At 42.1% G+C, this 22,009-nt stretch overlaps 1 protein-coding gene across 1 annotated transcript in view; it reads left to right on the forward strand.

Moving 5' to 3' along the window:
* The window catches only part of ARPP21 (cAMP regulated phosphoprotein 21), a 419,327-nt gene that overhangs the window by 118,069 nt on the left and 279,249 nt on the right, over positions 1-22,009 (forward strand). Inside the window, exon 9 of the mRNA XM_030203507.1 lies at positions 3,799-3,907. Within this exon, the coding sequence (XP_030059367.1) occupies positions 3,799-3,907 (109 nt within the window). The remainder of the gene's footprint in view (positions 1-3,798; positions 3,908-22,009) is intronic.

The following is a 22,009-nucleotide window of genomic DNA, read 5'->3' on the forward strand; positions in this document are numbered from 1 at the left end:
CCATTTGACCACTGGAGGGAATCAGGGATGACTCCCCAAAGATGTGAATACAAATAGTACTTATCAGCCTCTATGACAGCTGCCAATGTTATAGTCAGGTCTATTAGAGCAGTGTGCAGGTCCCTGGAGTCAGTGGCGTTGCGAGGGCAGCTGACACTCGGGGCGGGTCGCCGCTGCGCACCCCTCCCCCCGGGTGCAGCGCGACGCACCCTCCCCCCTTCCGGAGCGCGACGCACCCTCCCCCCTCTGGAGCGCAACCCCCCCCCCCCCCCCCCGAGAACATACCTGCTGGAAGGCGGTGAGGGGCGGGCGGGAGAGCCAATCCACCGAGTGCACACCGCTGGGGGGTGTCGGCGCCTCGCTGGTTCCTTGCTCTCTCTGCCCCGGAACAGGAAGTAACCTGTTCCGGGGCAGAGAGAGCAAGGAACCAGCGAGGTACCGACACCCCCCAGTGGCGTGCACCCGGGGCAGACCGCCCCACCGCCCCCCCTTCCTACGCCACTGCCTGGAGTAGTATAGATGGAGGAGTGGCCTAGTGGTTAGGGTGGTGGACTTTGGCCCTGGAGAACTGAGGAACTGAGTTTGATTCCCACTTCAGGCACAGGCAGCTCCTTATGACTCTGGGCAAGTCACTTAACCCTCCATTGCCCCATGTAAGCCGCATTGAGCCTGCCATGAGTGGGGAAAGTGCAGGGTACAAATGTAATAAAAATAAAATAAATAGTGGTCAGTGCAGTGCACTGTAGATAGAGGGGACACAGGTCCATATCCCACTCTACCTGTTACACTTGTGGTGGAATATGTGAGCCCTCCATAACTCGTCAAAACCCTACTGTAACCACATATAGGTGACCTCTTCACCCATAAGAGCTATTGTAGTGGTGTACAGTTGGGGCTTTTGGGTGGGTTTTAGAGGGCTCAGCAGATAAGATAAGGGAATAACAGTGAGATGTGTACCTGGGAGCTTCTATATGAAGTTCACAGCAGTGCCCCCTAGGGTGCCCCATTGCTCTCCTGGGATGTCTGTGTGGCCAGTCTACTAAGAATACTGGCTCCTCCTACATCCCAATGGCTTGATTTTCTATGTTTTCCACATATATAGGGTTTTTTTCCAAATATGGATCAAAAAGATTAACGCACAGAGCATGTGGCCATTTTCGAATTAAAAAGATGATATACGTTTTGCAGTTTCAAAAATGGTCATATTTCCAATTTGGATTTGAGACCTTTAACGCAAAATGTCCAAAATCCAACTTAGACATCATAAGATTTCATTCAATATTCTCCTTTTTAAGATTGATCAGGCTTTATTGGGACTGGTTAGTCAAGTGCTGGTAGGCAAGAAAACAAAGAAAAATACTATGGATAGAAAGTAGCAATGCTTTGCCCTTCCTCCAATATACAAATATAGGTGCTTATTTTAGAAGCATTATTTGGGTTTTTGACATGCATAAACTGGCATTTAGGGGAGAAGTTATCAAGGTGTGGGGAAAAGGCATGCTTTTACCGCATCTTCATTTACCATGGGAATCGACAACCTGCAATATCTCTCCACAACAGATTGTTGACTCCTGTGGTAGTGGACAAACAGTGCAAGAAGCAGTAGTCCATGGCCCAGGAGCAATGGACTGCCAAGCCAAGGTCTGGGCCATCTCTTAAAGGAGCAGCACCTACTTCTGCTATTACTTATCATTTCTATAGCGCTACTAGACGTATACAGCGCTGTACACTTGATCATGAAGAGACAGTCCCTGCTCGACAGAGCTTACAATCTAGGTCCTAGTCCCCTGTGTGTCCCCCAATAGCACCCCCAATATTTCCCCCGGGTCCAACATTCAACCCAGGTCTAGCAAGACCCACGCACTCCTCCATCACTCACCCTTACCTATACCTTTACATTTCCATGGTGGTCTGGCAGCAGTCATTCCTTCCCTGCTGGTGCCAGGATATAAATAACACTGGCAATCCCTAGCAGTAGTACCTTATACCACAAGTCTAGCATTAGGGATTGCTGGTGCCATTTTGGATGTCGGCATCGGAAGGACAGGAGCAATTGGGGATCATGCCTATCTGTCCCCTAGAGCACCATGGAAATATACAAATACGGGTGAGAGAGGGTCATGGGAGGTGTGGGAGTCTAGCAAGACCTGAGGGACATCCTTTGGGGTAGGGTGTTATACCTGGAGAGGTATTCAAGAACTATTGGGAGGCATCTTGATAGGGAGGTCCACACAGGGGATTAGAGATTAGGTGCGTCCCCTTTAAGAGACAGCCCAGAAGCATTGGGCCCTGGCCTGGGCAGTAAAATAACTCTATAATTGAAGGGCAATAGGGCGACTTGCAGTGGGCACCCGGTGTTTCCTGCAAGTTGCATTATAGAGTTTACGTAGCAATGAGCTGCTTTACATAGATTTGCATGTTTTGCATCTCATTTCTGTGTAACCCGCAGTAACAAATATGACCATGTTAGGGCAGCACAAGTTGCATTAGTTGTGTTAATGGGTAATAATGTGACTTAAAGCTCTAATGCATCTTGATAACTTCCCCTCTTAGAGGTTTATGTTTAAACTTTTAAACCCAGTTAAGCTGGGATACACAAGTCTATACTCTAAAACATGCATATGACAAGAGGCATGTTCTGGGGACTTGGGTGGGCATAAAAGGTAAACGCATATTCTCCATTTTAGAATGAGAGTTTGTGGTTCTGTTCAAAAAGATAAGCATTAGGATTTACACCTGGTACCTGAGACATCAGAAAAACACTCCTATTGAACAATTCTCCACTTGATGGATTAGGGGAGTTACCCCTTTAATTCCTCACTGGATGATGTCTTCCCTTCCCCCACTTCCAAAAGTAAAACTGGCAAAGGATGTCTGATCTTTGGAGCAAACATTCATGTTTCTAAAATGGCAAGCACAAACATTTATGTTCTGGCACAAAATTGTTTGTTAATACAAAAAAAAAATATATAGAAAAAATGCACTCAAAATATTTTTAGAATTTTTTTTGAAAATGTGCTCATATGCTCTCAAAGGAACTGTCATAGGCCAACTGACGTTAACTTACGTCCACAGGCATCTAAGAATTGCACATTTCACTATAATTTTTTTGTGCCACCACATATTGTGTACTTTATAAATTAAAGTGTGAAATACTTAACTTATTTAAAATGCAGTCTTTTGGGTCCCAATATGGACCACGTTTCTCAATTGCTGTTTCAAGGAACCCAATGTTCATTTCAATGCTGGATATCCTTGAAGAAAGGTTTATTTTTGCTTTTTGATTTGCGTTTTCCTTTAGTAAGTTTTTTTATATTTCCTTTTTTATGTTGGTTTTTCCTACAAAAATGTTTGTTGCCATTTTGTAGCATAAACGGGGATGCGCCCTTGTTGACCTGCTGACATTATAGATGTCTGTGATTTAAAATGGATTCTCCTGCTGCTTGTATCTAGTGCCTAAAAGTCCATTTCACCATGTATTTTGGAACAATCTCTATGTCAGCAGGTCCTTTTCTAAAATACTAGTGGAAAATGAGAAGTCCCAACCTGGATGTCTCGGTTCCGATTTGTACATCCTTTTTGAAATCCACTTCCATGTCTTTAAAGATCAAAAGTAATAGCTTGACAAAAATTCAGGTAACTACCGTGATTTTTAAAAAATAAACAAGTAAAATGCAGGCTAATTTTGCACTTAAATACTTCTCTTAAACAACAAAGCAAGCAAGCTCTGAAGATTAAATAATAGAAAAAACAAAACGCCCACACAATTTTTATTGATATGTTTTACTTTGCTGGCAGACCAGAGCAAAGGTTTTGTGAACATTTAAAAGATGAAAAAGGTGAAGAATCCCAGAAGCGGTTTATCTTGAAGCGAGATAACTCTAGTATTGATAAAGAAGACAATCAGGTTGGTTCTCAATCCGCCAGCTGCTGAAATCTGGTCTGTTTTGAAGGTGGGCTGACTGATGTTATTGTTCTTTTACTGTGCTCCCCTGCTTCCCCCGCACCCCGTGGCACACAGTGATTAGCCTTGAAGTTTTAATTGTGGTGGCTTTAACGGTGGCGATATGTGGGATGCATGAGTCATTGCTTGGCAGTACTAACTGCATGTTGAAGGAGGGGGTTGGATTTTGAAAGGCTGAAGCTGCTGGAGGGCTTTTTGTTTGCATTTTCAATTTTGTGTGTCAGTCTGGCATTTCTTACAGTCCAGACAGCTTCTGTTTTATTCCTACTTCAGCAGCACACAAACTGGTCTTGCTATATAAGTAACGAAGCATTAAAATAATCCAATCAAAAAAAACAAATTGTTTGTTTTCGGAGCCTGTTTTGTTTGGGATCTGGTTATAAACCAATCTCCCAACAAAAAAAAAGAAGAATATTTCTCCAGCTTTCACTTTCCTTCCTTGTTTTGCTGTTTACTGAATTTCTGGTGTGCTTGTTCTGCATGTACATGAACTGTGTTCTCTTCCCCCTATTTCTGTGCTGAGTGTGACCTAACACTGCATTACTGAGGGCAAAGCGGGAACATTGGATCTAAAATGGGATGATAGTCGTTAACTTCATCGAGACATCTTTTTTTAAAAATCAAAAACCTACCATCAAACACAAAGGGGGGCAATTCTATAACTTGGTACCCCAAGGAAGGTGCCGCACGCTTGATGCCGCACGCTGAGCTCCAATTCTGTAATGGCATCTTGACAGCAAGTGTAAATTGATATCGATGTGTCTAAGTTCAGGCGCACCCACTTATGCCAGGTCATGGCTGTCATAAATTGATGTGCCCAAGTGCGCACAACTTAGAGGATTCTGTAAGATGCCCATGTAAGTAGGAGAGATGCCCATGTCCAGTCCCTGCATCACACACGTGTACGCTCACCTTGCAATTACACTCTAGTAAATGGCACCCAAATTTGGGCACTGAAAAAAATCCATGTGGGACACTATTCTATAAACTGTGCCGTTTATAGAACAGCACTAAGGGGTCCTTTTACTAAAGGATAAGCATGCAACAATGGGTTTGCCATGTGCCAATCTGTAACTGCTGGGCTACCCACCTCCAGCACGCACCATATTTTCTATTTTGTAGTACCGGAGCTCACCTGGTGGGAATTGCTGCCCGGTTACTGCCAGATTAGTGCAAGAGCCCTTAGCGTCACCTCAATGAGTGGCGGTAAGTGCTCCCCCAAAATGGCTGTGCGGCAAGTGGTTCACTTACCGCATGAACAAACAGCCTTTTACCCACTGCGGTAAAATGGGGCCTCGGCACGTATCAAAAAAACATGCAGGACGCCTTTTACCTCAGCTTAGTCAAAGGGCCCCTTAGAGCTTATTTTCAAGCCGTACTTTGGGTGCGAGGATTTACACCAACTGAAATCTGGTGTCAGTCCTGGCGTGTAAGTTAGATGCAGATCCCCAGTATTCAGTAATACTGCTTACATCTTTAGTGAACGCCCTGACCTGCCCCTACCCCTCCCATGGCCCCGCTCTGTTTTGAGTTGCAAGCTATAAGAATTGCAAACAGATCTTTATAGAATTGTGTGCACAAATCCAAATTGTTGCCAATAATTGATGGCACCTCATTAGCCAGTTTAGTTGTGCACGCATCTCAAGATAGTGTGCAATTTTGCAGGTGTAAATTTGCGCACCATTTATAGTATTTGGGGGTACAGCACTTACACGTTCCCTTATAGAATAACGCTAAGAATTCTCACACACGTAAGTGCCAATTAAGATACCACTCAGCACATGCCCAGAGATAGAATTGCCCTGAAAATAGACATTTACTCTGCACATTTCTGTGTTCTGTGTGCTAGTGAAATTGGTTTTTTTAAACCCTTTCAGTTTATGATGCAAAATGAAAATTCCTAAAAGCGACACTATACAGAATCTGTGCAGGCTAGTTCATTATGATTGATCCGTGGCATTTTTTAAACTGTAATTGCTAACGACTTTTTTTTTCCCATTTCTCTATGTTGGATGCAGAATATATCAAACCAATGGATTTTAGTCAGCTTTGTATGACATGATACAGTGATATACTAAGGTATAGACATACGTGCACACCTCATTAGTATTGGTTTTAGAAGAAGCTTACAATAGTAGAACAAGATGCCCTGCTTAAATTGCAGGATTAACTTCCAACATTTAGACATGATACCAAATAGACAAAATACTGTAAAATAGTAAAATACTGGACTTTATTAGCAACAGTCTGTAAACATCAGTAGTTGTGCCAGGGAAGGAAGGAGCCAGCAGGCCCAAACGGGGGATCGGCAGGCTTGGAGATAGGATCAACGTGAAGAGGAGTGAAAGGAGAGAACATCTCAACTGAAGGGAAGGTGGAGTGGGAACAAATTAGAATGTCCGATACTGGAAGAATGAAGGAATGAGTCAACTCAGAAACACTAATTTGAGGAGGGGTGGGAAAAGCCAGCATAGAAACTATTAATGAGCTTAGAAGCATAGTGTGGTGAAAGTCATAAAGAAGCCAACACAAAATATTACTGTTGGGAATAGGGAATATGTTAACAAAGTACCAGTGACTGTGGTAGGGGTGAAACTGGCAGAGAATCCAGTGAGCATGAGGGTTGAGGTGATTACGAGGCACCGTAGGCATACTGGCACAGAAACAGCTGATAGGAGAAGGGTGGAACTGGCACAGAATCCAGTGATAGCAGGAAGGGGGCAGCACAATAGCAGAGAAACATCTTGGTGATCAGGTGATGGGGACAGAGTTCAGGCACAGAAACAGCCAATCAGTGGAGAGGATATGACATAAAAACAGCAGATCAGAGGGAGAAGGAAATAGGCAAGCGCAGAACAGCTGATGGGTGCAACAAATTGAAAAGGTACCAACTTCCTTCTTGCTGGCAAAATGTTGATCCTCAAAGAGGCCAGCACTATTAGTGGTGCAGACCAGAATAACTGCAATTTCCATAATTTCATAATTTGATAAGGTCTTAAGCACAGTCCTTTCCTGTTAATTCAGAAAAGAAAATAGCAAGCACTAGAGCAAATAGAATAGCAGAGGGGCTTAATGCTACTTTTACGTTAGAGATGACAATTATGCTGCTATTTCAGTGAATCTGTTTTTTCCAAGTGTCTGTCAAATATTTTATAACATTTCTTCCCCTGAAGATAAGGTGAGGTCTGTATTTGATGTAGTACTCGTCCCCTAAAGGGGATTTTCACCCAGAGGACCACGATGGTGACAGCAAACTATTTCTTTCTCTCTCCTTTTTTTATTTTATTTATATTTAAACATACACATAACAATGCCGTGACAAATACAAACAGTTCTACAGCTAGATAGCAGCCAATACCCTCTATTATAAATATCCCATTTGCTACTTGATTACAAAAATAAGGTTTGGCAAATTAGGTAAATGGAATGGGCAGTAGCTAAGATGCAAGATAAAGCAGGGTCAGTCTTAGGCAGGGGCAACACGGGCGGTCGCACAGGGCCCCGCACTCCTAGGGGCCCCACATCTCTGGCGGCACGTCTGTCCTTCTGTCTCGGAACACCTCCCTGCTCCGGACCTTAATGTGCATCCACATTTCAGTAGAGAACATCAGGCAGAGGTAGTGATTTTCATATCCCGTAAGCTGCCAAGCCCAGAGCCGCCTCGCTGCTGCATCCCACCCCCTTTGGATGTCACTTCCTGCTTCCGCAAGGGCAGGATGCAGCAGTGAGGAGGCTCTGGGCATTGCCGCTTATAGGATATGAAAATCGCTGCCGCTGCCTGATGATCTGTATTGAAATATAGATGCAAATTAAGGTATAGTGTGAGGTGGGATTCCGAGAGCTCTAGACCTCCTTTTAAAATCTGATAAATTATGGCTTATGGTGGCAGGCGGGAGGGGGGGCCCACTTAATTGGTCTGCACAGGGCCCTGCAATTGCTAAGACTGGCCCTGAGACAATAGTAAACGAAGTCAAGAGAACATGGCACCCCCTCCTGAATTAAAGTGACATGTAGTGTTAAAAATATTTCAGGATGGAATAAATATCAGAAATGAGTAAAATAGGATAGATCTGATGTGAAAGAATATACACCCCCCACCCTCACCGCATATACTAAAGGAATTACTAACATACACATCCTTTAGGCAGAAAAAGGTAAATATTCAACTGGCGATGGTGAATGCTTTTTTATCCACCACTGGTTTTATGCCCCAGTATCCAATGCTAGGCCATATCCAGACACACATATTAAAGATCCAGGTATGTGCGGATGGCCACACTTAGCCAGTTAAGGCCTCTATTCAGCCCTTAATCAGATAGGTGAAACCAGACAATAGGAGTGTGTTTTTTGCAGTCCAATTTGTCCAGTTACCTTATGCCCACAACATAATCGGTTTCGGTTTAGGCTGTTAGAGGTTCAAGGACAGTTTTTATTTGATATACCACCAATTAAATAAACTGCTTAGCGCTTTACAAGATATTAAAAACCAGTAGGGCTGGGGCTAAGTACAACACAGTAGGGAGAAAAAATGACAACAGATAGAATTTATAATATCTCCTCCAGGGAAAAAAAGGAGGGGAGGGGGGTTAGTGCTGAGTTTGGTATTCCCAAATTAGTAACAATGCTACTTAGCTTTAAACTGGCATTACTCACTCTATGGAGCTTCTCCGTTTCACTACTTGTAGCTTAGTCAGGAGCTGCCAGGTTTTTGCTACCTTTCTCCTACTGCAGAGAGGTAGGAAAAAACCTGGCAGCTCCTGACTGAGCTACAAGCAGTGAAATGGAGAAGCTCCGTAGAGTGAGCAATGCCAGTTTAAAGCTAAGTAGCATTGTTACTAATTTGGGAATACCAAACTGAGTGCTATTAAGAAACGCCAGCAAATATTATGTACATTTTAAACATAAACTAGAAAAAAAATATATATATGAATAAAAAAAAGGAAGGAAGGAGGGTTTTAGACTAATGATGTTGCTTACAACAGTTCTGCAATATATGTTAAGACATCAGTGAAAGCAGATTGCAAGAATTTATAGCTTAGTCTTTTCCTCCTGCACAAAGTGTACATAAGAAAGAGGTTTTGGATTGTAGGAAGAGTAAGGACTTTGATATTTATGGTAAATTATCCAGTTAAGTGACACTGAATACTGGTGGATAGACCTGCACAAGTGAATTTTACTGGCTAGGAGCCTCTCCAGCTGGTTAAATTTCTCTAAATATCAATCCCTAAAGGTTTGTAGAATTAACTGTATAAAAGGTTATTCCTAAGCCAATTAAAGCTGGAATTGTGGTAGACTGTTCTGAATAAAAACAAAAAAACAGGGGAGGACCAATAAAAAATAAAGAAATAAGTAAAAATTAACCTAGGACTCGAGGAATTACAAACACAAAGCTTATTATAATAAAAACTAGACCAGGGCTACTCAATTCCAGTCCTCAAGGTCCACAGGCAGGCCAAGTTTTCAGGATATCCACAATAAATATACATGAGATTGTCATGCACTCCCTCCTTGGTAGGCAAATCTACCTGTCTCACGCATATTCATTGTGGATATCCTGAAAACCTAGCCTGCCTGTGGACCTCGAGGACTGGAACTGAGTAGCCCTGAACTAGACTATCAGATCTGTGTAAAAACAATTCCCCTAAATAGTGGAAGTTCAGAAGAACAACTCAACATGGTCTTGTGTTTCGGAACAACCACGAGCATCAGGAGTCACAACAATCGGAATAGTTCTAACCACTACTACTACTACTATTACTTACAAATATCTGTTGTTAGGGTTACATAATCCTCAAAGAGGAAAACATCTATGTGATTGCTATCTTTGCTAAACGCCCCAAGAAGAGTTAGTGTGAAAAACCAAACGTTCTAGTTTTTGCTCTAATAAACTTTGGGTTTGTCATTCCTTGACTCTTAGGTTTCTTTTTATTTATTTACTTTTGATTAGCCCATCCCTACTTCTTTTTCATTTGGTTTTTTTTTCTCCTTTTTGGTCTTTTGCTAGACTACTCTGAATAGCATACAGCTGGGCAACCGTAAACAAAGCGGCTTGAGAATCCGTGGTCTGCTTAAAGTCTCTCATGCCTCCTTTAATCTGTTGGTCTTGTTCATGGCCTATTGTGAAGCTTATATTTTCGTCATTAATGACTGGACACTGGCTGAGCTATAGACTGACACTTTCCTTTGTAGAATTGGAAGTGGCTTTCATTTTCAGAATTTCGTACTGGCATTGAGTTATTCTTGGGTATGACAGCTGACATTGCATCACACCAGCAGTCCAAGAAAGCATGCAGTGTATTCAATTATGAATTCAGCTTTTTTTTTTTTCTTCAGAAAACAGACAGGCCTGGCCACAGAAATCTAGGGTTGCAGGATTTTCTAAACAGCAGGCACTGAGGAATTGGTGAATCTTAAAAGGAATGGGAAGGGGACAGGGATTTGGATTTAATTCCTACCTTTTCAGTAGTAGTTCAAGCCAATTACATTCAAATGCAGTAGATAATTTCCTGTCCCTGGAGGGGTCACAATCTAAATTGTACCTGAGGCATTGGAAGGTTAAGTGACTTGCCCAATGTCACAAGGAGTGTTTTCCAGTGCTTTTTCTTTTACTTTCTCTGTTCTCCTCTACCTCTACCTCTTTCCAAAATCAATCAGGATAATGTAACATTTCCTGTAACTGGCATTTCTACTTTCTGGCTACATTTTTCTTTTCTCCATTTAATTAAATTATATTTTTCTGTAGGTTTGTAAGCATGTCATAAATACTTAGGAAAAAAGAAAACAAATTTCTGGCCACTGGCTTTTTTTTTCCGGGTTCTTTTAAATTTGCATTCCTCTCCTTTTAAAAATAGTATTCCCATCCCACTTCTCCAAATAGTGGCAATTTACTGAGCTCAGTCCTATCCCTGAGATGGAAGAGGGAGAAAATTGGTTGCCCTGACAGGTGACAGCACAAGCAGATGGACTCCATCGCTGATCCGCAAAACCGTGATGGCTCAATTGATCCGAGAGCATTCTCACCCTTAGTCCCTAAGGTACACCCATGGCATAACATAGTGCTTCCTATGCCTCTTTAAGAATGAAGGAAAGCTCTGATTTTCATGCTTCATTTGTTTTAAGTGAACATTCATTATTCTCAGCTGACAGTTACTTAACTGTAGTTTTTAACAGCTCAACTTGTATAACCCTCCTGATTTTCTTTCTGCTCAGCAAAATAGAATTCATCCATTTAGAGATGACAGACGAAGTAAATCAATTGAAGAGAGAGAAGAAGAGTATCAGAGAGTAAGAGAGAGAATATTTGCACAAGATGTGAGTAGTTGTTTAAATTGACTCTTCAGTGCTGTCTCCTTATCTTGTAGTCAGGCAGAATTCCCCTCCCCACCCCCCTTCCTTACTGGCAGTGACACATTGCAGTAAGATAGCAGTGGATAGATTTTTGGGGGGCTTTGCTCACACCTTTTTCAGTAGTAGCTCAAGGTGAGTTACATTCAGATACAATGGGTATTTTCCTGTACCTGAGGCAATGTAGGGTTAGGTGACTTGCCTAAGATAACAAGGAGCAGCAGTGGGATTTGAACCAGGCACCTCTGGATGTCAAGACTGGTGCTCTAACCACTAGGCCGCCCCTCTGATATGCACAATGAATACAGGTAGCATGTGTTCATCGGTCATCCCTACTTCATTCCTTCGTATCAAAGGTGAGCAGGAAGTAACATATACTTCATTTCATCCCTATTGAAATTTTCAAATACCACAGTCGACTTTACACAGCCACTTGTACAAGCAAGTGACTTAATTTTTTTAATCACCACAGCCCATACCTTAATTCCCTCTATAACAGGGTTCACAATCCAGTTCTCGGGACACACCTAGCAAGTCAGGTATTCAGGATGCCTGCAATGAATACATGAGATAAATTTGCATTCACTACTTCCATTCTATTCAGATCTATCTCATGAATATTCATTATGGGTATCCGGAGGACTGGTTGAGTACCCTGGCTCTATAAGGAGCCCTTTTCTAAAGGGTATTAAGCCCTAATGTGCAATTAGCACGTGAAAAACAGTGTTTTGCAGTATTTTGCCTGTTAGTACGACCTAGCTCATTTGTTAGCTATTTTGTTGTAATATTTTTGGGAGGGGGTGTGTCGTGGGCAGAGAATGGGCATGGAAATGATAATCACCTAGCACATTTGCATTAGCCATGTTAACCGCCCCCCCTTGGTACGCCACTGCAGCCATGCCTTACCCTCCCCCAGTGGTTAGCTGCTCAATCAGAGCCTCTTTTTGTATCCTGGACATGATTGACACAGGTCTAAATAAAATATTTTCCTTTTTAGACTTAGAAGTTTCTTCCCATTCAATTATTGTTGTTGGACATCCAAATTTTGGGCCCTCCCTAGTCTTACACACAACATGCCCCTTTGCTTTTTGGATGAACTGCACTGTAGGATGTCAAAATTCTGCTGTTCCAAAATTGCAATTTTGGTGTTTTTGGCAGATGGACTTTTTTTTTTTTTTTTTGACATTTTGAGACGTCCATGTGCTTTGAAAATGAGTCCTCAAGTTTTAACTGTAGAAATAAGTTTGTTTTGTGGACAAAAAAATTACAACTTTTCTGGATGTTTCTTTCTTAGAAAAACAAGCTTTAAGTATCTTAGGAGCCTTTTTACTAAAGGGCATTAAGCACTTAACAAACACAAACAGGCTACCGCATGATTGCATTAAGGGGATTTGCAGTAGCATGCCTGTTTCTGCATATTAAAACGTGTGTTACCGAATTCTTCCGTCAGGGGATGTGGCTTGGGCGGAGAGTGGGCATGGAAAAGTTAGCCAACTTTTTATTTATTTATTTATTTATTTATTTATGGCATTTATATCCCACACTTTCCCGCCCATGGGCAGGCTCAATGTGGCTTACATTAGTTCAAAAAGGCTAACAGGATTATACAAAGACACTTCAATCTAGTAATAAACAAACAGACACTTGAAGGGCAAGGCAGAGGTGGGGGGAGACAGAGGGAGAGAAGAGAGTAAGGTGGTAAGGAATACAGTAGGGTCACAAAACAGTAACAGGTCAGAAAACACTAAGGCAGTGCGGGGCTGCAGTGTAAGCTTTCCTGAATAAAACGGTCTTCAATGAAATTCTGAAAGCTTGTTGATCGGAGGTAGCTTTTACTGTGTTGGGTAAACTATTCCACAAACGGGCGCTGATGTAGGGAAAGGTAGCTGCATGGCTGGTTTTATTCTTGAGGCCATTACATGAGGGGATAGTGAAGATGTAAGTAGGATCGGGATGATTTGCTCAAATTCCGTGGTGGTAAGAGGATAAGATTATCCATATAAGCTGGAGCTTCACCGTTAAGCGTGTTACCCTTACTGTGCTCTAAATAGTAGGCACTAAGGGCCAAATTCTATATATGGCGCCTAAAAAATTAGTGCGGAAAACATTTTCGACTATGCGTATTCTATAAGTGGCACCTAGATTTAAGCGCAGAATATAGAATACACTTAGTTGACATCCCAGTGCCTAAAACTACGCACCTTCATTTACACCAACAAAAATGTGGCATAAATCCCGGTATGTATATTTAGGCGCAGAGGGCCATAATCTATAACTACACATTTAAATTTTGTTACACCCACGAAATGCCCATTTCTCCATAACTACCCCCTTTTTTGCCTGCGCACATTAGAAGTTACGCACACTGCATTACAGAATACACTTAATGAGTTGTGCGCATAAGTTCTAATTATTGCCAATTAGTGCTCATTGCTTGTTAAGGCTTGTTAAGGCTTGTTATCAACACTAATTAGCTTGTTAAACCAATTAAGTTATGCACGTTGTTATACAATACGCTTGGATTTTAGCACGGATCGCTAGGTGTGCTATATAGATTCCAGGGGTAAGTGCTTCTGTGTTACCCTGGAGTAGGTACCGTGCATTAATCTGAATGTTAACAAACAATCTGCAGTTAAATATACCGGGATGTTCCTTCTCGATGCAGCATTAGTTTCAAGCAAGCTGAATGTTAAAATTCTGTTTTATAGTGCATTAAGCCCAAAACTTAATGCATTTTACATAAAAGCATAAGAATACTCATACTGGGTCAGACCAATGGTCCATCTGGCCTAGTATCCTGCTTCCAACAGTGGCACATTAAGTAAAGATAAGGATAGTGGATAAGAAAGCAGAGGAAATCTCTCGAGCTATCAAATTGTATTGAGATCCCAACTCCTTCCCAACCTGTAGGGTTTCAGACCCAGGGGGAAGTGAATGAGTCTTCAATTGGGTTTAAATAAGCTCCAGATGTGGGAGAATAAATCACTGCTCTTTCCTAATTTGATCCACTCACCTCTGAAGCTTGTATAATGTGCTTCAGAGGTAGCTGAATGTATTTTGGATTTTCTTTTCCTCTTCTCCATAACTTTAAAAAAAAATACTTAGAGCTAAAATAGAACCTGAAATGGCACCAAAGGGGACCTTCCCTTTTAGTCATGTGCCCCTTCGGCCACATGTCTGTGGTTATACTGCAGCAAGGCTTGAATATAAACACTCACAGCAGGCCTGATGACATCACTAGCCAGGACAGGACTTCCTTATCAAGGTACAGCTTGTATAGTGCCTCTTCTTTCAAGCTACAGATAATCCCTTTCCTTTAAGCACAGCTGGAAACCAAACCAGCGCCACAGGAAGGCTTGAAATAAAATGCTCATTTGGGGACAGGACTTCCATCCCAGGGTAAACCTTGGCTGGGCTGTCCTATCCTTTAGGCACCACCAGAAACCTAACCAGCTCAACGTGAGCAGAACCGTTCCCTTATTTCCCTCTAAACAAGTAATGTGTCTTGTACAATACCACGAGAGAAAATTTAATATAGAGTAGACCATGTTTTTGAGAAGGCTATGTAGTATCATGGCTGAAAAGTATAGAATTTTTTTTAAGTAACATAAAATTTGTGCCTCTTTCCACATTCAGGCTTTTTTTTTTTCGAACGAGAAGGACGCCCATCTTTCAACACAAATCGGAAGATGGGCATCCTTCTCACAGGGTTGTCCAAATCGGTATAATCGGAAGCCGATTTTGGACGTACCCAACTGCTTTCCGTTGCAGGGATGGCCAAAGTTCATGGGGGTGCGTCGGAGGCGGGACTTGGGCATGCCTAACACATGGACATCCTCGACCCATAATGGGAAAAAAAGGGTATCCCTGACGAGTACTTGGACGACTTTACCTGGTCCTGTTTTTCTTACGACCAAGGCACAAAAAGGTGCCCGAACTGACCAGATGACCACCGGAGAGAATCAGGGATGACCTCCCCTTACTTCCTCAGTGGTCACCAACCCCCTCCCACCCCTCAAAAGAAATCTTTAAAAATATTTTGTGCCAGCCTCTATGCCAGTCTCAAATGTCATACTTAGGTCAATCACAGCAGTATGTAGGTCCCTGGAGCAGTTTTATTGGGTGCAGTGCACTTCAGGCAGGTGGACCCAGGCCATCCCCCCCTACCTGTTACACTTGTGGTGGTAAATGTGAGCCCTCCAAAACCCACCACAAGCCCACTGTACCCACATCTAGATGCCCCCCTTCACTCATAAGGACTATGGTAGTGGTGTACAGTTGTGGGTAGTGGGTTTTGGGGGGCTCAGCACACAAGGTAAGGGAGCTGTGTTTCTGGCAGCAATTTATGAAGTTCACTGCAGTGCTCCCTAGGGTGCCCGGTTGGTGGCCTGGCATGTCAGGGGGACCAGTGCACTACGAATGCTGGCTCCTCCCATGACCAAAGGGCTTGCATTTGGTTGTTTCTGAGATGGGCGTCCTCTGTTTCCATTATTGCTGAAAATCAGAAACGAGCAAGTCTAGGGATGACCATCTCTAAGGACAACCTAAATTTCAAGATTTGGGCGTCCCCGACCCTATTATCGAAACAAAAGATGGACGTCCATCTTGTTTCAATAGTACGGGTTTCTCCACCCCTCCATCGGGACGTTTTGCGAGGACGTCTTCAGCAAAACTTGGGCGTCCCTTTCAATTATGCCCTTCATTTTGTACAGCTTGTGTTTTGTGCATTGTGTGATTCAGTGCCTCAGGTATTATTTTTCAATTATTTTGTTTCTTACTGGAGATATCCTGCTTTAAATTTTAGCTTAGATATTTAAATGTAAATGATGAAATAACTACAAAAAAGTATTAGGGATGTGCACTGAAAAAGTATTCAATTTGTTTTTGGGCCATTTTGGAACCTTTTTCACAATTTTCAGACATTTGTTTTGGTTCATTTCACATATTCATTTTAATATGTTTACTCATTTTAAAACTTGTGAATGTGTATTAATCAGCTTAAAACAGATTAATTTGTCAATTAATGCATATTTAATTGATTTGGCACCCACTAAGGGCCTCCTTTACTACAATGTGGTAAGGTTTTGCATTTAGTGTAACTTAAGTGCAAACGTAAGGTGTGGTAAGTGCAAAACCTGTGCAGTAAATGCAGGGTATATGAACGAATCTGCCTTACATTTACCACACAGGGCAAACAAATACCTCAGTCACCACATTATATGAAACACTAACTAGCACAGGAGCACCCACATTTAACGTGGTACAGGTCCATTGAAAATAAATAAAACACAAATACTTGGCATGGTGGCATCCAGTATCCGATCTCCTCTTTCACATCCCCCTCAGTCTCAAATCTCCCTCTCAACCAGCACCCAGTATCCAATCTACCAATCTAAAACCTCACTCTGTCCTGACCCCCCACCCCCAGCAGGTCCCCCTCAAGTCAGCCCCTCCCTTCATCCCTACCCCTCACATGGGAGCTATCGGGGGGTCTTTAGTGGTGTCAGATGTAAGTGGTCCCCCCTCTGCTCCTGCCTAGGGATCAGCTAGGATCCAAAATGGCCTCCAGGACCCCTAGTGGTATTCTTACCCTGTACCACTGACCACTCTGAATACTCCTGTGTAGGTCTTGAGAGAGGGGAAGGAGCAGGCTTGGGAGGGGCTTATGCTTGGGGTGAGGTTTAAGATGGGTGGGTGTCAGGCTTGGAGATCAGATACTGGGTGCTTGTCAGCAGGGAGGATCTGAGACTGAGGGGGATGTCAGGGAGTGGATCAAATACTAGGTGTTTATCAGGAGGGGGTGTCTGGAAAGGAATTGGATACTGGGTTCTTGTTGGGAGGGGCATCAGAGACTGAGGAGTATCTTGGAGGGGATCAGATTCTGGGTGCTTATTGGGAGGGGCATCAGAGATTGAAGGGAATGTCAGGGAAGGGATTGGATACTAGGTGCTTGTTGGGAGGGGAATCTGAGATTGAGGGGGGATGTCAAGGATAGAAAAGAATACTGGGTGCTTGTCGGGAGAGGGATCTGAGATTGATGGAGGTGTCAGTGAGAGGATCGGATGGGTGGGGGAACACCTCTGTCACCTCTTGTTCTAAAAAAGTTTTTCAATCCAAAAATATGCAGTTCTTGCACGTTGTTCATACCTTGGTGGTATTTCAGTGCTCCATTACATTCTCCTTTCCCTTTTCTGCTCTGTTTCCTCTAAGGGTTTCACAACTGAAGGAAAGATATGTTAATAGGTGATTTTGTGTATATATTAGCTGTGATCTGTGTGGGGTTTTTAAAGTCTTCTGCAGAGCAAAAGAAGTAAAACTGAAGTCAACCCTTTCTTCTTTATGAGAGCTACTGTAGAACTACATGTTTTTTGCAGCAAAATATATGCCTTTTGCAAATTTTATTTTTCTCATTAAATGTTTGGTTTCAACAACTTGTGGTTGATCTGAAACCAGAAAGTGAAATTAAGTTGCTTCCTTACAATTTACCTACTGCAGCAGCATATGTGGTTGTGCAGTACTTTTGTATTTCAGTCTTTCCTGTGAGTCAGCAAACCACTGTTAAATCTAGTTATTGGCTCTTAGTGTATGAAGGAATAATTGTATTCTTCTTTGTGGTCAGTACCTGCATTCTCTTCCTCTCCAATACAGTGCGTTTCACATTTCTACATTTTTGGCAATAAATGAGAAGGAGTGATAATAGGTGGCCTATTAGAAGTGGAACATAGGGAGATAGACTGCTGAACATGCATTTCCTTTTCACTGAATAGATAAAGTACCTCCTTCCAAAAGTGCCCATGCTGAGGATGTGTCTTCACAAGACTCCTTTGGTGAAAGAGTGGACCCCTGTGTTTGGCATTGCTTAGGAGTAACATAGTAAGTGATGGGATATAAAATCCTGAATGGTCCTTCCAGACTGCCCAACAGTCACGCTCATTATTAATTCAGGATTAAATCAGCAATGAATGTGATATTATAAACTTTATCACAAGTCTTTCTTTGGTGTTTCTGGGATATAGACCATAGAAGTCCACTTGACTCTGTCCTTATGTTTTACCTGCTGGAGTTGCTGTCAAAGTCATTTCCAACCTATTCAAATACGTCTTGTCATTTGCGGGTCCCAGACAGTAAAAGTCTGCCATCACTGTCCTCAGTTCCAGCTACTGAAGTTACCATTGAAGCCCTTTCCAGCCTATCCTAAACTTTTTATTATTGTCTTATTCTGTCTGTTTTCTAGATAGAGTTCCTCTGTGTTCATCCTATGCCTTTTTGAATAACATCACTGTTTTTGTCTCTACCACCTCCCTTGGGAGGGCATTGCAGGCATCAACCCCCCTCTCCATGAAAAAGAATTTCCTGACATTACTCCTAAGTCTTCCACCATGCAACCTCAGTTCACATCATCTAGTTTTACCATTTCCCCTTCTCTGGAAGAGATTTGTTCCTATTTTAATACCTTTCAAGTATTTAAATGTCTGTATCATATCTCTCCAGTCCCTTCTTGCCTGTAGACCAGGGGTTTTCAACCCAGTCCTCAGGGCACACCCAGCCATTGGGGTTTTCAGGATAAACCTATTGAATTCAGTGAGGATATCCTGAAAACCCCGACTGGCTGGGTGTGCCCTGACGACTGGATTGAAAAGCTCTGCTCTAGGCTATACATATTCAGGTCTTCCAGTCTCTTCTCATATGTCTTTTGTCACAAACCCCATATCATTTTTGTCCCCTTCCTTGGACCACTTCTAGTCTTTTTACATCCTTAGCATGATGCAGCCTCCAGAACTGAGCACAGTACTCCAGGTGGGGCCTTGCCAGCAACTTGCTCAGGGGCATCAACACTTCCTTTCTTTTGCTGGTTACTTCTTTCTTGATGCAGCCTAGCATCCTTGTGGCTATGACCACCATTTTGTCATACATTTTTGTTGGGGTTTTTTTTCACTTTAAGGTCTTTGGACATAATCAAGGAGTAACTTGAGGAAATACTTCTTTATGAAAAGGGTGATGAATATGTGGAACAACCTCCTGGTGGAGGTGGTGGAGATGAAGACAGTATCTGAATTCAAGCAAGCTTGAGATGAGTATATAGGATCTCTAAGGGAATGAAGGGAAGATTAGATGGCATGGATGGACAGACTGGATAGGCCATATAGTCTTCATCTGCTTTCAATTTTTCTCTGTTTTCTAGGTTTAGATCAGTTCATCCTAGATATTGCAATGAGATATCTAGTTTGTAGAATCTGGGGGCCAAAGTTGCTCTTGGTGGCCTCATCAAAAATATATGATGCCTCTAGTACCTGCTTGCAGGTTTGTTGTTTTGATTTTTTTTATATTTATTCTTGTGTTTGTCTGATGCCCTTATCCTGGAACATTATAGTATACATGTCTGCAGCCATTCTGAATACAAATGTTGGGTTTACAAAGAAATAGACTATAAATTATATAACAGATCTCAGGCTACCTATCATTAGAATGACAACAGGACAAAGATATTATAGAAAAGCAAAATATGGAAAAGAGGATTACTGAGACTGAAATAGAGGTAAAAGATTTGAAGGCAGCTCATGCTGCTTTTATTACAGCTATAGCAGATTTGCTGTGGAAAAATGAAGCCTTGGAAAACTTTGCTTGAAGTGACAATGCTTGTTTTTTTTTTTTTTAATCTCATTCCTAAATTTCACACATCAGCTATAGTCATACCTTTCATGTACAAATGTGATGCCTGTATAATAGCGTTTGGATAGAAATCTGAACAATAGAAACTTCTTTTTTGTTAGTCTTATGTGCCATTTTATTTATTTATTTATTTATTGCATTTGTATCCCACATTTTTCCACCTCTTTGCAGGCTCAATGTGGCTTACAATACATCATGAATAGTGGAAATAAATGAGAAAGTCAACGTTTAGTATTACAGAAGAATTTTGGGTAACATAATAATGATAAAGCATGATAGTAGAGTAATAGCAAATATTATAAGACAATTCTGGATATGTGTGGAGGAGTTCACATTTGTTGATCTTTGTGGTATGCCGTGTTAAAGAGATGGGTCTTCAGTAGTTTGCGGAAGTCAGTTAGTTCATAGATCGATTTTAAGTTGCGCAGCAGCGCATTCCAGAATTGTGTGCTCAAGTAGGAAAAGATTGATGCATGCGTTTATATTTTAGACCTTTGCAGTTGGGAAAATGAAGATTAAGGAATGTGCGGGATGATTTTTTAGCATTCCTGGGTGGTAAGTCTATCAGGTCTGACATGTAGGCTGGGGCGTCTCCGTGAATGATTTTGTGAACTAGGGTACATATTTTGAATGTGACCCGTTCTTTAAGAGGGAGCCAGTGTAGCTTTTCTCGTAGGGGTTTAGCACTTTCATATTTTGTTTTGCTGAATATGAGTCTCACTGCAGTATTCTGGGCTGTCTGAAGTTTCTTGATTATTTGCTCTTTGCAGCCAGCATAGAGTGCGTTGCAGTAGTCTAAATGGCTGAGTACCGGTGATTGTACCAGGTTACGGAAGACGTCTCTTGGGAAGAAAGGTCTTACTCTTTTTAATTTCCACATTGAGTGGAACATCTTCTTGGTTGTGTTTTTCATGTGACTCTCAAGTGTTAGGTGTCGATCAATGGTGACTCCAAGAATTTTTAAGGAGTCCGAAATTGGAAGATTCAGTTTTGGTGTGTTAATGGTGGTAAATTTGTTCGTGTTATGTTGAGAGGTGAGTATTAGGCATTGGGTTTTTTCTGCATTGAGTTTCAGCTGAAATGCACCCGCCCATGAATGCATGATATGTAGACTTTGGTTGATGTCATTGGAAATTTCCTTTAAATCATGTTTAAATGGAATGTAGAGTGTTACGTCGTCTGTATATATGTATTTTACTAACGTGCAGTAAGATTTTGCATTTCTGTGCATTAGATTCAAATACTAGTGCACAGTAAATGCAAGGGATATGCCCAGCATCTACTACACAGAACAGATGCTTTCTGCACAGGCACTGCATTACACACAGTAGCAGATAGAACAGTGCTGGCCAAAACAGAAAAAAATGATACTTCCACAGTAAATGGTCATGGATTTGCTATACCACCTTTCTGTGGTACAACCAAAGCAGTTTATTATTATTATATACCAGCACTTTCTCTATCCCTAGTGGGCTCACAATCTAAATTTTTGTACCCAGGGCAATGGAGGGTTAAATGACGTGTCCAGAATCACATAGAGCTCCAGTGGGAATTTAACCCAGTTCCCCAGGTTCTCAGACCACTGTACTAACCTTTAGGCTACTCCTCCACTCCAGTGGCACACCCACTGCCTGGTCCAATCCCCCTCCACCCCCCCCCCCCATCAAAACCTGCTCCACCGTTTCCCCACAATCTGTTTCCATCCCTCGCCCCTGGAAGACCCTCCTGCACCCCTGATCGAATCTCTTACCAAGAAGGGCCCACCACTGGCCTGCCTCACTCCTTATGCAAAACAGAGATTTCTAAAAACAAAACAAAATTACATTTAAAAAAAACAAAAAACAACAACAAACACTAGAAACTAAACAAAGCAAACATTTTTTTGCCTATACAACCCTAATAGCCTCATAGCCATTCATTTTATTGTGTTGTACGCTGCTGGTATCTAACACAATGTTTTGTGCAGGGCTAGTACAGACAGTTTTCTACAATGTGCGCCCAAGCTTCCATAACAATGCCAGGTCTGTGGAA

The sequence above is a fragment of the Microcaecilia unicolor genome, chromosome 1 (assembly GCF_901765095.1).
Source record: "Microcaecilia unicolor chromosome 1, aMicUni1.1, whole genome shotgun sequence".
NCBI classification, from domain to species: Eukaryota; Metazoa; Chordata; class Amphibia; order Gymnophiona; family Siphonopidae; genus Microcaecilia; species Microcaecilia unicolor.